Source organism: Hyla sarda, chromosome 2 (assembly GCF_029499605.1).
Source record: "Hyla sarda isolate aHylSar1 chromosome 2, aHylSar1.hap1, whole genome shotgun sequence".
Classification (NCBI taxonomy): domain Eukaryota; kingdom Metazoa; phylum Chordata; class Amphibia; order Anura; family Hylidae; genus Hyla; species Hyla sarda.
The window spans coordinates 445,800,754-445,817,060 of NC_079190.1; the positions used below are offsets into that span (position 1 = coordinate 445,800,754).

At 40.1% G+C, this 16,307-nt stretch overlaps 1 protein-coding gene across 2 annotated transcripts in view; it reads right to left on the reverse strand.

Annotated features, from left to right (window-relative positions):
- Positions 1-16,307, reverse strand: part of EPHA6 (EPH receptor A6) — a 1,030,110-nt gene that overhangs the window by 923,739 nt on the left and 90,064 nt on the right. For both annotated transcript variants that reach the window (XM_056559324.1, XM_056559326.1), the window contains exon 2: positions 2,327-2,391. In XM_056559324.1, coding sequence (XP_056415299.1) covers positions 2,327-2,391 — 65 coding nt within the window. The remainder of the gene's footprint in view (positions 1-2,326; positions 2,392-16,307) is intronic.

A 16,307-nucleotide genomic window follows, 5' to 3' on the forward strand; every position in this document is an offset into this window, starting at 1 on the left:
TGTAAATGATTTTTTCCACTTCTTATGCTGCTATGAATAGTGTCTGTTTTGCTTTAACATATGTAAATGTAACATTTTGGGTCAAGATGTCCTTTAACGCTTGTCCTTTAATTAAGAAGTCTTGTGCGATTCTCAACTTCTTCGCCTGCTTCCAGTGAATATGTGACATGCAATGGGCAATTTCGGCATGGTACTCAAATCAATTGCACTCTGGGGGGTATACTGATTGTGGTTTTTAATAATATAGGATACCTTGAGTGCCATTGATTAAAGATTACTGCAAATAATCAGCCTGGTGCAAAAACAAAATCTTCTCTGCTAATTGTAGCTTTATGTGATGTCATGTATGACCTTGCCAAGGGAAGAAACTATTTGGGATCTCTGGGAAGTATTTAAAATTAGTTTGGTTTTAATATGATTTTATTGGCTTTTCACTTGAGCTTGAACTAGACTGCCAGTGACACTGCTTGGCTGCTACATAATTTCATTAAGATGTCCAGTCATCTAGGGAGAGTTGAAAGTTATGTTAAATTGCACTGGAGTCTTTGATCACTGAAGCTTCCCATTTCATAAATAACTCCTTGTTATAATGCCTTTAACTATTTATTAACAAGATCCATTAATTCTGGTCTGTCCGTCCCACGTTCGTGCGCCGAGTCAAAGCAACATTTATTTTTAAGTCCAATCGTTGGGATTTGCGCTACTGGTGCAGCCTAATTACATAGCAAAATTATAAATGTGTGCTGCACATGGATGCAAATATGCCATATGTTTGTAAGGCATTAGTCTGAATGGCCAGATGCTAACGTTACTTAGCAGAGCACACTAAAAATGCAGCATTTTTCCCAATCTGGTTAGTTCCGTCAAGCGTAAAAACAGGTGAAATGGGAGAATGGGGAAGAAATGAATGAAGTTTGAAAAGCATGTTGACTAAAGACAACACAAGAGTTTTTTTTTGTAAATTTAAAACCGAAAATAAAGTATTCCTGTCATTTCAGGTGACTTTTCGGGATAAGCTGTCCTGTGTGTGTACATAAGGAACAGCATTATTTCTGGATAACTTGTATATAATATTTTTCAGCTCTGCTCTGCAGGCTTCATCTCTAATTTGCATGTCTCCAAGAGCTGGTGGAGCTCCCTCCTACCCCTTCATGTATTTGTGTTGCTTGTCTTACAGGCACAGGACAAAGCGGAGCTGATTTTCATAGATGAAAATTAAAGCATCGGGGGGGGGGGGGGGGGGGGGGTATATCTCTAAAGCACACCCTCAGAAGCAGGGGCCTAATCTATATAATGTATCTAATACACTTCACACAGAGAAGAGGGGATCCTGCTCCTATGTGTTTATAGTGTACCCAAAGAAGTAGCAGCAGCATGAAGGGCATGATGGAGTCTAAACCTAATAAACAATCTAAAGCTTTACAGCTACCAGTCTCTTACCAGTTTCTCTGTGTCTCCTTTGCTTCCTTTGCCCCTAAAAAAACTCTCTCTACCCTATATTGGGAGGGTATATTCTAATAAGACAAAAATACAAAATAAAACAGAAAATAAAATTTAAAAAGTTACAAAACTACAAAAATTTGTTGTCCAAATTACTATAACAATCTTTTAACCAAGTAACAATTTCCTTAGCTTATTTTGTGAATGCAAATAAAAGAAATATATAAAAAATGCTTGTAAACATAAAGCTAACATTTGTATACACATAATGGTGCCTAAAGGACAAAAACCACTCTGCAACAAAGTTAGCCTCAATGTGCAACTGCATTCTTATGAAAATGTGGAATAGACAGTGGTAAAAAAGGGAAACATAAGATTCAGACCCTCAATGGGTAAAATGGATTCAATCTCTTCAAATTATAAATTCAATGTTGCATTCAAAATCTAGTCCTCAATAGGATATAAAGATGATAGACTCTGTCAAACAGCTCTAAAGTTGAATGTTTTTTTCCCTAGTCTAATTGTCAATAAGAGATTTATAGGTCAGGGGGACCTGTAGTTGATACAAATATGAACAGAAATCCTGCCACCCGGATCATCATCGGACGTACGCAACTACAGAGCTCGAGACTTGTTACGAGACTAACATGATCTGGAGAAGTGATCTGATCTGAAATGTGCCAGTAGCCTTATGCAAGTCTATGGGGACTTCCAGCAAATCCGTCTCCCAGAATGAGATCAAGAGCCACCCATGTCACAACATATACTGTTAATATGAAGGACCATAAATCAAGAAAAAAAATGGCTTCATTATGTATTAGGTACAATATATACATAAACAAATTTTAAAGTTAAAAAAATTATATAAACAATTATTTGTTCTTACCCCATTTAATGGATAAGTCTTCCATCCTAATTCTCCAATAGCTGTTGTCGTGTCAAGAAGCACAACTGAAAAAATTAAAGAATGAATCAGAATCATCAGTTAGTTCCCTTTACACAATCATATTTACAGGGTTTACACTGATTAAGAATAACATAGCTGTTTTTTATTTTTATTTTTTTATAGAAACAACACCACGCAGTTTCTGTGAGGTACTGCAACTCACTTCCTTTAATTTGAATGTAGCCGAGTTTTAACACCACATACAACCTGAGGTCAGGTATGGTGCTGCTTTTGAAACAAAGTAGCTCTATTTTTCCACTTTTTGATAAACTCTTACTGGTTTATAATTTATCATCAATTATATATGTCTACCCACATTGTTTTCACACTATGGAAACAAATTAAGAATGTATTTTTCCTTAATTAACAATATATTTGTACCTAGCTACCTGGCTACCTACCTACATAGCTGCCTACCTAGCTACCAGCCTACCTACCTACATAACTACCCACCTACTTTTTACCTACCTACTTACTGACATACCTAGCTACCGATCTACATATCTACTTACTGAGCTACCTGGCTACCTATCTACATAGATACATACTTATATACCTAGCTACTTACCTCTTTACATAGCTAGCTACCTACTTAGATAGCTCATTATCGAGCTTTTTTGTTACCTACCTACCTACATAGCTACCTACCCACTTATCGACTTACCCACCTACACACCTGGCTACTTATTTACATAGCTACCTACCTATGGTTTTTCAGGGAGGCGCTGATACAGCACCTTGCCATGGGAGCAAGGGCCACTAGCTACACCTCGGCCTCTGGGCCCCCAATTCTACAAGGAAAGTCAGTCACAGTGGCATAGCTGTCTTCACTAAAGTCTTTATAAATTAAGTTATGGAAAGAACTGATATATACTATAAATCTTTGAAATAAGAAAACCCCTTTAGTTAACATTGACATTTTGTAATACCTCAGAGAACACAGATTCGTGTGTTTGTCAGGAAAATGATCAAAAAATACAAGAATTTTTATAAATTCCAATTACTTCAGATCTTTCAGTTCCCAATAGTAAATGTAATTTTATAGTTATCACTTGTGGCACATTCTGAAAAACTAAACATATCAGAATACTAGAGGCAAACTATAATTTAGTTGTCCTGAACTAACACTATAGCTATACAAAATATTTCATGCAAAATATTACAATATATTTCATGGAAATTTTACATGACAATTTAGACAACTACAAATGTTTATTGTCCCCATAGCAAAATTATTGCTCTAATAGTTTTAGCATTTCTCAGTATGTGACCGTATGAAACTTTATAATATATCTTACTGGGGGATGGTGGCACCTAATTTTTCAGCAGCCTGTAGTTTTCTGTTCCCTTCCTGTAGGCTTTATACAATTTGTTCAGAAACTTCCCTACCTACCAAAATAACTAGAACATGAAAAGGGGAATGCAGCTCAGAATCTAGATTGTAATATTTCTCATTTACCTCATGCTGTAATCTATGTACTTTACTTCAGACTTCAATGAGCTAATTTAGCTCAGGTTGTAAACTAACACAGTTACCTTACGCTGTAATCTACCTCATTTACCTCAGGATGTTATCTACCTCTTTTACTTAAGGCTCATTTACCAAAGACTGTAATCAGGGCCGGCATTAAGGTGGGGCAACTCGGGCATTTGCCTTGGGCCCCCATCCCCCAGGTGGCCTCCTGCAGGTTGCTCAGTGTCAGATCCAGGGGGTGGAGAAACAGGGCAATTGCCCCCCTCCCCCTCACATTCAGTACATTCCTGTGTCCCAAAAGATCTTTTCGGGACACAAGGATGTCCCGGTTACCTTTCTGCGGCTCTGCGTTAACTTTAAAAATGCAGGGGCCGCCGGTAGGTAGCGCACGCAGGGACGCCACTGACAACCGGTGCATGCACCCATAGGAGCGGAAAAGCAAGGACGCGCGCATATAAGTTCCAAGTGGCATGTCATCTTCAGTACTCTGACCACCGCTCCTCCCATCCCGGGACCAACTAGGTCCCATCCCGGGACCTATAGGCCATAGCAGCAGATAGTGACCCCTGACACGAGGAGCAATGGATGGAGCACTGAAGTGGGGCAGTACGCAGACATACAGCCTCCAGTCATACACTGTATATGGCTGAAGGCTATATGTCTGTGGGGGAACTATACTGCCAACCTAATGTGGGGGAACTATACAGTGGTGCCTCAACATACGATGGTAATCCGTTCCAAACGGACGATCGTTTGTTGAAACCATTGCATGTTGAGGGATCCGTGTAATGTAAAGTATAGGACAGTGGTCTACGACCTCCAGATGTTGCAAAACTACAACACCCAGCATGCCCGGACATTACAAAGTAAAAAAAATAAATAATAATTATCTCTTTTTGGGTGTTGCAACAGCTTTTGTGGCCAGCTAGTAGAAAAAATAGACAAAGAAGATACAGTTGCTCTTCCTAAGCCTTCTAAAAATTCTTCCTTTTGGGAATTGAACAGGATTGGTGTCCAAAAAAAAACTTAAGAAGAAATAGTTTTTGCTTGAAAAGCTGAAAAAAAAATATTCATTTTTTTGGGATCGTGGGTTGCTTATGGTAGGCTCGGCTGGAAGTAGCAGCAACCAGAGTGGTGGAATGGAAGCAGTTGTAGTAGCTAGTGCAAAGCAGACAGTGGTGGACTAGTAATACTTGTAGTCAGCAGACAGCAGACAGTGGTGGATTGATGGGAGTTTAAGTAGCCAGCAGAAAGCAAGAATTGGTGGACTAGGGGTGCAGCCTCATTATGAGCTTACACAGTGTCATAATGCCTATACTCTGACCCTGGCATTGCCTTACCTTCCTTTTTTGCACCTGCTAAGATAGAAAATAATCCCCACATGGCAGGATACCATAAACAGATAGGTACATAAGCTTTACATAAGCTGTTTGTTCACTGTCTAGAGGTTCTTCTCTATTTTAAGACACATCACCAATACTGTTGCATGTTCCAAAAAGGGAGAATTTTGTAATTTTTTTTTCAACTTTTCAATATTTACAAACGCTATTTCTTGCTACTCTCAAAAAGGAAGAGCTGTTGAAATGTTTGATAATAGCCATTGCGTCTTCCGATACCTCATTTTAACACTAGCAGACATCTACCAACTAAAAGGAATACTTGGTGTACCTTTATTTTACTGTTAAAAATCATACAAAATCTGCTGGTGTGTTATTAAATAAGCTGTTTGTGACCATGGGTTACCGTATGTCTCTGCAACTTTTACATTAACTTAGCCTTAAAACCACCTCAAAGCCACATGAATACATTCCTAGGTGACAAGCAGTGTTATTGATAACTTTAAAGGAGTATTGCAGTCTAAGACACTTATCCCCTATCCGCAGGATAGGGGATAAGTGTCCGATCGCAAGTGTCCAATGCTTGTGTTGTCGACCTCACTGAGGTTGATGACACACCACCTCTGTAAAGCTCTATAGGAAAAGTGGGATGCACAAATGCTGCATCTCCTCTTCTCCCATAAAGTTACATGGAGGGGGTGTGCCGGCCATGGCGTCATGCTGCGGCTGACACGCCTCCTGCATGGGAGAACCACACCAGAGCCCCGTACAGGAGATCATGGGGTCCCAGCGTTCACCCCCCCCACCATCAGACATTTATCTGCAGGATAGGGGATAATTGTTTAGGGCTGCAGATCTCCTTTAAAGCTCTTAAACAGTGTTATACACATGTATTGAGGCCTATTTCATTGCCTGTTCACAGAGAACATGTTTTCTCTGCAAACCAAACTTTTTCTGCCAAGCCAAAATTTTTAAAAATTAGCTCAACTGTAATTTTTAATTTTTTAAATTATGTCTTGTTCTGTGTTTATTTTCTTGTGTGTATATCATGAGAACTAAAGTTTACTATGAGAGGCAGATAAAAATCATGAAACTGTGTAGGACAGAATATAGGGTCAATTGCCTATATCTTGCTATGATAGTGTGAGCTCTAGTTGCCTATGATCCTATAAAGAAAATTACATTTTTGTCTTCATTCACACAGTGCATTGTTTGCCATGTCTACAATTTTATCGCTCCCAAAATGTTCTCCTAACCTAGTGGCCGCAAATGTCTCCATGATCTGAGAGTCCCAAATTACATGCAGATCCCTCTAAAAGGGCATCAAATACAGCAGACGAAAATGTCAAGATGAAAAATTTGAAGAATGTTCCTCAGCACCTAAATCTTTCCATTGTGGTTTCCATTACATAAGAATATTCAATATAATGTGGCAGTATTGCAGATAAATGCTGCTATGGAACTTAGAAGAGATTCACAAATCATTACGGAGGAACATTGATTAAATCACACGGCCGAAGAGTCAAATTGTCAGAGGCTTAAAATATATTTTCCATCAAGAAATCAAGAAAGCGCAGTCGGAATTGACACAGTAAAATACGGAGGTGCAGTTATAATAATGTCTGTAATTTGTTCTTTTATTTTTAGTTTTTTTTCAATGTGCTTTGAAGTATTGTAGTTCAATTCATAACTCGTATTATCGTTCAGCTTTTATTCTTCTGCAGTGGATACAACACACATTTTCTGATAAAAATAAATAAATGCGGAACTGACAATCAGAATGAAAAAGAAAAATCAGTAAAAAAACATTTGTAAAAAGGTAAAATGTCACAAATATAAATACAAAATACAATGCAATCACCTGAAATAATGTGTGTGTTTACTACCTTTACCGATTTTATTTCACTACATCACTTTTTTGGAATTTATATCTTTGGACACAAAAATCATTCTAATGGAGGAATTTGTGGAAGGGAACAGTGGCCTACTCAGGAGACAGGGGGCTTCACTGCAAAGATCTCCCTTCTCCATTATGGTACTGGATAAAGATCAATGAATCAATATAAGCAAGCTTTTACTACCCAGAGGGTAATGACCTGAGATTTCGGGAAAACACAGTCAAACATTCCACAAATTTGAACATTCCAGTGGGCGCTATGACCGCTTAGAAATGTCTCATAGACCGCAATGCATTTCCGAGTGACAGTTGCAGAAAGAATAGACAAGTCTGTGGATGCCGGAATCGGAAGTTTTATGGCAGAAACATCTGCCGTGAAAATGTCACCGTGCGCACAGTGTAGCAGAATACAAATGAAATCAAAGGGACTCTGTTGCAGCAGAATGTCCATGTGGAATATTCCAGCGGAATTCCGCACGGATATTCCACCATGTGAACATACCCTTAGAGGGAAAAGATCATGGAGAGCTTTAGTTTTTGCTTCTCAGTCTAGCCAACATCAAGTCCTATAGCAATCTGGTGGATCACCTTCTACTACAATCAGGTAGGCTTTGTGACACTTTATTTATTGTCCAAATGACAGAAGCATTGATAAAACCCAATGGACCCCACTACAAGTCAATAGGCTCTGTCAGGATCAGATTCCATATGACCCGAAACCACAATGCTAGTGTGAACACAGCCTTATTTAGCTTCTTATGAATATGGCCCCACTGTGCATGAATGGGATCTGTGAAATTAGATTTTAAGCTCGATTGGTTGCAGGGACTCAGGTTAGAGATAAAAATCTCTGCTATTCAGAACATGTTGGAATTATATGAGCAACAGAGAAAAAAGAATCAGAATAAACTGTGAAAAAAATGGAGACCGATCCTTATGTGAGTGCACATCAATATCTAAATTATATAGAAATAATGGGGGACAGTTATCACGTGTGGCGTTATGGTGCAGTGCACATAAATAAAGCTTTGCCCATTTTCAGTCCTCTGGATTCACTAACAGGGGCACATCACTTAGTGAATCCAGCAGCATGTTGGCTGCCGTTGCACCCGATGCACAAATATAGTAGTCCCGACACCCCTTCTGCATGCAAGGCTGAGCCCCCTTATAACCTCCCTTGCGCCCACCTTGGCGTGAGCAGTGTAAATCCTCTGTCACACATCTTTGTGCGCAAATGGCGAGTTTTGGGCAAACATTGCCATTTATTTGCAAAAATATGTGATTTTAGAGGAACTATGCAACTTAGTGCAGCTTAAAGGGGTTATCCAGGGAAAAACTTTTTTTATATATATATATATATATATATATATATATATATATATATATGTATATATATATATATCAACTGGCTCCAGAAAATTAAACAGATTTGTAAATTACTTCTATTAAAAAATCTTAATCCTTTCTGTACTTATGAGCTGCTGAAGTTGAGTTGTTCTTTTCTGTCTAAGTGCTCTCTGATGACACTTGTCCCGGGAACCGTCTAGTTTAGAAGCAAATCCCCATAGCAAACCTCTTCTACTCTGTGCAGTTCCCGAGACAAGCAGAGATGTCAGCAGAGAGCACTGGTGCCAGACAGAAAACAACAACTCAACTTCAGCAGCTGATAATTATTGAAAGGATTAAGATTTTTTAATAGAAGTAATTTACATATCTGTTTAACTTTCTGGAGCCAATTGATGTATATATATATATATATATATATATATATATATATATATATAAAAAGTTTTTTACTGGAATACCCCTTTAATAAATGTCCTTTGTATGTTGAAATTTTCTAAACTTTGTCTTTATAAAATTAAAAATAATGAGATTTTTATATACAATAATGTATCACTGTGCTTTATAATGTCCTTGATATCTAAATGTTTATTCCTATATTTCATTTGTCAGTTATTAAACATTAAAACCTGGATTTTCAAAGAAATCTGTCAGCACTTTTGGGTATTTAAATAAGGTCAATAGACATTTTAGTTAAAAAGCGAGCCATTTTCTGAAGTATATGGAATGTTATCCTAGATATTAAGGCTCAGCAGTAGATAATGTTGCAGGAGTAAAGAGGATGACTTTTAAAGTAAGTCTCCCATTGGAAAAACCTGCGAGATAAAATCCCTCTCATGTAGCAGCCTTCTGGCAACTATCAATATATCTATCATTCATACATATTGTACAGAAAGGCTAACATTGTTAAAGGTCATATGGCTACCTGTAAGGGAGTAGTACTGAAATAGTTAGATATGAGCATTATCATAAGATTTACTGTAGAGGTTCTCTAATATATGACAAACAACCTTATCTGTGCCCGCTCACTTGTCACCACTGAAGATAAAATGTGTCACATCACTTTTCTACAGTCAAAATATTTCAACCTGACCATAATGCAAAAAATAAATAAATAAAAAACTGTGTTTTCTCCTTCTTTTTCCTTTTAACGTGCTTCGCTCTCAAGTAAGGTCATCAAGTATTAGAGAAGCCATTAAGCAGAGAGCCCTAGATTCTGCAAAAATTCTGCAATAAGCATTGAACCGACAGGCAGCTGTAGACCTTATGATGCATCTGATGTGCCACGTCCTATCATGTCAGCTTAAAATAGCACTCACTGCTCAGCGTCTCAGCAATGTAACCAACAGAAGAGTTTTTTTGTGGAAAACATAAGGACTCTAGACAAAAAGCAGTGACAACAAACCGGCATGTCTGCCTGCAGATGAGAAGTGAGATACAGGGTAGCATCTACAGTACCGGTATGAAAGATGTTCTTTTACCCTAAGTACCACTTCTTGTCAAGTTTGCGTTTGACATTATTTGCCATTCTTCAGGATGTGGCAGCACTGTAAGAATAAGAAGACTGGGATTTGACTTTTATAAAATTCATAAAACAGAAACTCTATATAACAGGAGGCGATTTTAACACTATTTTAACACTTTGACGACAAGCACTATATATATATATATATATATATATATATATATATATATATATATGATGTAGATTTCATCAGGGAATATGAAGTGAGCTCAAAAACTAAGCTTGCTTCATACTCGGAGAGTACAGGCTGCTCACACTGCTCAATGAGGTTTGATGAGTTAAAATGGCAACCAGAGGTTTCCTCCTTACCTCTGTTGCACCAATGGTTGTACTTCTTGTACAGTCCTTCTCAGGCAGCATGTGCAAGCAGAGAGTCGATATCCCTGATTAAAGCGGTACTCAGGTGCTTACACATCTTATCCCCTATCCAAAGGATAGGGGATAAGATGCCTGATCGCGGGACGCCCGCGATCATGCACGAGGCACCCCGTTAGTAATCAGTCCCCGGAGCAAACATGTTCGCTCCGGGTCTGATTAAGGTCGACCGCAGGGCCGGCGGCGTGTGACGTCACGCCCCTGTCCCGTGTGATGTCACACCCCTCAATGCAAGCCTACGGGATAGCTATCCCGCCCCCTCCCGTAGGCTTGCATTGAGAGGCGGAGTGTGACATCACACGGGGGCAGGGGCGTGACATCACACGCCGCCGGCCCTGCGGTCGACCGTAATCATACTCGGAGCGAACACGCTCCGGGGACTGATTACAAACGGGGTGCATGATAGCAGGCGTCCACAGCTGTGGGACTCCCGCGATCAGGCATCTTATCCCCTATCCTTTGGATAGGGGATAAGATGTGTAAGCACCGGAGTACCCCTTTAAGGCTATGCTTTAGTAAAGCATTAAACAGGGAAAGCAAATAGAAAGATTGCATGTAATAGTCCCATATAATGACTTAAAGGGGTTGTGCGCTGCCCTGCAGTTCGGAGCTCCGCTCACAGTGTCTGGAAGTTCATTACTTTGAACGCTGTGTGTGGGCTTCCATGTTCGCAGCCGCCGGGCGTGACGTCATGCCCGGCCACCTTCGTGACGACTCGCCCGCCCCTCGTAATGGCCCGGACCTGCTCACCCTTCCTTCCTGCCGAGGGGAGGTGAGTACAAAACAAAAGGGGGGGGGGGGGCTGGATGATGACGAAGGCCGCAGTGGTTTTCAACCTGTGGACCTCCAGAGGTTTCAAAACTACAAAACCCAGTATGCCAGTATGCATGCTGGGAGTTGTAGTTTTGCAACATCTGGAGGTCCGCAGGTTGAAGACCATTGATGAAGGGATTGACAGGCAAAGAGTTCACTCGAGTCTAAGCCGCGTGGGGCGTTTTCAGCAGAAAAAATCGTGCTGAAAAAGTCGGCTTATACTCAAGTATATATGGTATTAGCTGCTGAATACTACAGAGGAAATTATTTTATTTTTTTTGGAACACAGAGCTCTCTGCTGACATCAGGACCACAGTGCTCTATGCCGACACCTCTGTCCATTTTAAGAACTGTCCAGAGTAGGAGAAAATCCCCATAGAAAACATATGCTGCTCTGGACCATTCCTAAAATGGACAGAGATGTCAGCAGAGAGCACTATGCTCATGTTCCAAAAAGAAAATAATTTCCTCTGTAGTATTTAGCAGCTAATAAATACTGGAAGGATTAAGATTTTTTAATAGAAGTCATTTACAAATCTGTTCAACTTTCTGGCACCAGTTGATTAAAAAAAAATAAAGTTTTCCACCGGAGTACCCCTTTAAACCTTAGAAAACATAAAAAAGTCCCCTCATCTAATTAAGTTCTAATCACCACCTTTTCCTATTTAAAAAAAGAATAAATAAATAAAAATGTAAGCAAAATAAAACATAAATATATTTGGTAAAGACATGCGTCAAACTATTAAAATATACAGCTTATGATTAAGCAAGGTGATTGGAGTATAAGCATACCAAATGTTAAAATTGATGATTTTGGTCACTTTATATTTAAGAAAATTAATAAAACATAATCAAAATATCCCATCAAAATTGTATCGATAAGATCTATAGATCACAGAGCTCTCGTGTAAGATAAATAAAAAATTATAGGGTCAAAATTATAAGAATATGTATTTCCTTTAAAAAAGTAAAAACATTTTTAACCCCTTAAGGACCCAGTCATTTTACACCTTAGGACCCGGCCATTTTTTGAACATCTGACCACTGTCACTTTGAACATTAATAACTCTGGAATGCTTTTAGTTATCATTCTGATTCCGAGAATGTTTTTTCGTGACATATTCTACTTTAACATAGTGGTAAAATTTTGTGGCAACTTGCATCCTTTCATGGTGAAGAATCCCAAAATTTTATGAAAAAAAAATGAAAATTTAGCATTTTTCTAACTTTGAAGCTCTCTGCTTATAAGGAAAATGGATATTCAAAATACATTTTTTTTGGATCACATATACAATATGTCTATTTTATGTTTGCATCATAAAATTGATGAGTTTTTACTTTTGGAAGACACCAGAGGGCTTCAAAGTTCAGCAGCCATTTTCTAATTTTTCACAAAATTTTCAAACTCACTTTATCAGTGACCAGTTCAGTTTTGAAGTGGATTTGAAGGGTCTTAATATTAGAAATACCCCATAAATGACCCCAATATAAAAATTACACCCCCCAAAGTATTCAAAATGACATTCTGTAAGTGTTTTAACCCTTTAGGTGTTTAACAGGAATAGCAGCAAAGTGAAGGAGAAAATTCTAAATCTTAATTTTTTTACACTCGCATGTTCTTGTAGACCCAATTTTTGAATATTTGCAAGGGGTAAAAGGAGAAAATGTTTACTGGTATTTGTAGCCCAATTTCTCTTGAGTAAGCACATACCTCATATGTCTATGTAAAGTGTTTGGTGGGTGCAGTAGAGGGTTCAGAAGGGAAGGAGCGACAAGGGAATTTTGGAGAGAACATTTTTCTGAAATGGTTTTTGGGGGGCATGTCACCTTTAGGAAGCCCCTAGGAGGCCAAAACAGCAAATAAAAAAACATGGCATACCATTTTGGAAAATAGACCCCTCGGGGAACGTAACAAGGAATTAAGTGAGCCTTAATACCCCACAGATGTTTCATGACTTTTGCAAATGTAAAAAGAAAAAAAAATACCTAAAATGCTTGTTTTCCCAAAAATGTTACATTTTTACAAAGGGTTAAAGCAGAAAATACCCACCAAAATTTGAATCCCAATTTCTCCCGATTCGGAAAACACCCCATGTGGGGGTGAAAAGTGATCTGCTGGCGCACTACTGGTCTCAGAAGAGGAGTAGTCACATTTGTATTTTTGGAAGCAAATTTTGCTATAGGGGCATGCCGCATTTAGGAAGCCCCTATGGTTCCAGGGTAGCAAAAAAAAAAAAAAATGGCATTATATTTTGGAAACTAGACCCCTTGGGGAGCGTAACAAGGGGTAAAGTGAACCTTAATACCCCACAGGGGTTTCACGACTTTTGCATATGTAAAAATAAAAAATAAAATGTTACCGAAAATGCTTGGTTTCCCAAAAATTTTACATTTTTACAAAGGGTAAAAGCAGAAAATGCCACCCAAAATTTGAAGCCCAATTTCTCCCGATTCAGAAAACACCCCATGTGGGGGTGTAAAGTGCTCTGCTGGCGCACTACAGGTCTCAGAAGAGGAGTAGTCACATTTGGATTTTTGGAAGCAATTTTTGCTCTGGGGGCATGCCACATTTAGGAAGCCCCTATGGTGCCAGGAGAGCAAAAAAAAAACCATCATGGCATTATATTTTGGAAACTAGACCCCTTAGGGAACGTAACAAGGGGTAAATTGAACCTCAATACCCCACAGGGGTTTCACGACTTTTGCATATGTAAAAAAAAAAAAAACTAAAATGCTTTTTTTCCCAAAAATTTTACATTTTTGCAAGGGTTAATAGTAGACCCCCCAAAATGTGTAACCCCATCTCTTCTGAGTATGGAGGTACCCCATAAGTGGATGTCGAGTGCACTGCAGGAGCACCACAATGCTCAGAAGTGAAGGAGTCACATTTGCAAACTTTGAGGAATGTAACAAGGGGTAAAGTGAACCTTAATACCCCACAGGGGTTTCACAACTTTTGCATATGTAAAAGCAAATTTTTTTTTCACTAAAATGTGTGTTTCCCCCAAAAATTTTACATTTTTACAAGCGTTAATAGCAGAAAAGACACCCCACAATTTGTAAATACATTTCTTTGGAGTAAGGACATACCTTATTTTTTTATGATTTAGGCTTGGCGGATGCACAGCAGGTCTTGCTTGAGTGGGAGCGCAGTCAGGGACCTTGAGCTTGATATGGAGCCAGGATGTGGGACCCCCCCTCAAGGAGCGTTAATGGGGGAGCACTGAGCCCTAAAATAGGGAAACACTATGGGGGACAACGGGCCGTAACTGGGGTAGACAGGTGGGGTACAGAGGCCCGTAATATGGGGTACAGTGGGCCAGAAAATTTTGAAACCTAATAAAACAGGATATGTTCCCAGAATGTGCCCGCCCCAAACCCTATGCTCTGAATCATCATTCTGGGAATGTGATGTGTGTGGCCGTCCCTAACCTGTTGCCTCAAATGCGCACCCGCTCAGGTGGAGAGAGAGCGCTGCGCATTTGAGGCAACATAAGAATGTCCCCGATGATAGTGACTCAGTGACCTATGACCCATTTTTGAAAAAACACCCCCAGAGGTCTTATCAGGCTTTTTGTTTTTTTTAAAGGTTTTTTTTTTTGGCCAATTTAGTGATTTATGGGGGTTATATTTTGGAATGTACTCTGGACTTGGTACATTGGTCAAATTATGGAAAATTCAAATAAAAAGGGAAAATTTAGTGCTCCATGGAAGTGTGATACTCCCTGAAGCAACCTATGCAGAGCCCTTGATTATCTGGGCAAGTGTCACATTGATACCTGGTGTCCTTCCGCATCCCCTTCCTGTAACACACTCTGCATCTTTTCTGGGATCATCCCTTCTTACCAGTGGGGGGGGATCTCACCTGGAAAGTGTTGGCCTGGGAAGATCCTGGCGCCTATAACTCCAGACCCTTGGGAAGTCCGGCCTGATCTTTCCCGGTCAGCAAAGATCAGGAACCTTAGGACTTCTTCTTGTTACTGGAGGAATGTCCCTGTGTTGCCAGCGTACTGGGATAGTACAAAAGTGTTGTACATGGCAACCTGTACCAAGTAGAAAGCAACTTTTTTGTACTATGCCCATGTTTTTCGCATGGCGTTATATGGCTTGAGGACTTGATCTGAGAGATCAACTCCCCCCATATTCCGATTGTAGTCCAGAATACAATCGGGATTGAGGACCGGTCCCACGGTACCTCGCACAGGGACAGGGGTGCTGCCATTCCCATGAATTGTGGTGAGCATAAGGACATCCCTCTTATCCTTATACTTCACCAACAACAGGTTATCATGGGTGAGGGCACGGGACTCACCCTTGGGGATAGGCGTCTGGACCAAAATTGGAGGGAGGCCTCTCTGGTTCTTCCGCACGGTCCCACAAGCGGACGTGGATCTGACGGAAAGGGATTTGAACGGAGGGATGCTGGTATAAAAGTTATCCACGTACACGTGGAAACCCTTATCCAGCAATGGGTGCACAAGGTCCCAAACGAGTTTCCCGCTAACACCCAGAGTGGGGGGACATTCTGGGGGGTTCAATACGGGAATCTCGTCCCTCATATACTCTAAACTTGCAAGTGTACCCGGAGGTACTCTCGCAAAGTTTGTAGAGTTTCACGCCCGCTTCGAGGGAATATACTGCGGAAGATGAGTCTCCCCTTAAAACTTATGAGAGACTCATCTACCGAGAGGTCCCTGAGCGGTACGTAGGCCTCCAAAAATTTGGCCCCAAAGTGATCCATGACCGGCCTCACTTTGTAAAGCCGGTCATGGGCGGGATCACCTCGGGGCGGACATGCCGCATTATCTGCATGATGCAGGCATTTCCGAATGGCCTCGAACCGCTTCCATTTCATCGCCATACTGTAAAGCGGGGTCTGATAGAGAACGTCCCCGCTCCAGTAATGACGAGCACTTGGTTTTTTGACCAGGCCCATATGCAGCAAAAGGCCCCAAAATGTCCTCATTTCCTCTGCATCAATGGCATACCATTCATTGGACCTGGCCAAAAACGAATCTGGGTGGTGGGCAATGAACTGCTGGGCATACAAGTTTGTTTGCTCCACCATGTGATTGACCAAGCTGTCATTGAAGAAAAAACTTAAAAGTCCAGATCAGTGAAGCCAGCATGGTCAATCCGGATTCCTGAGTCGCCAA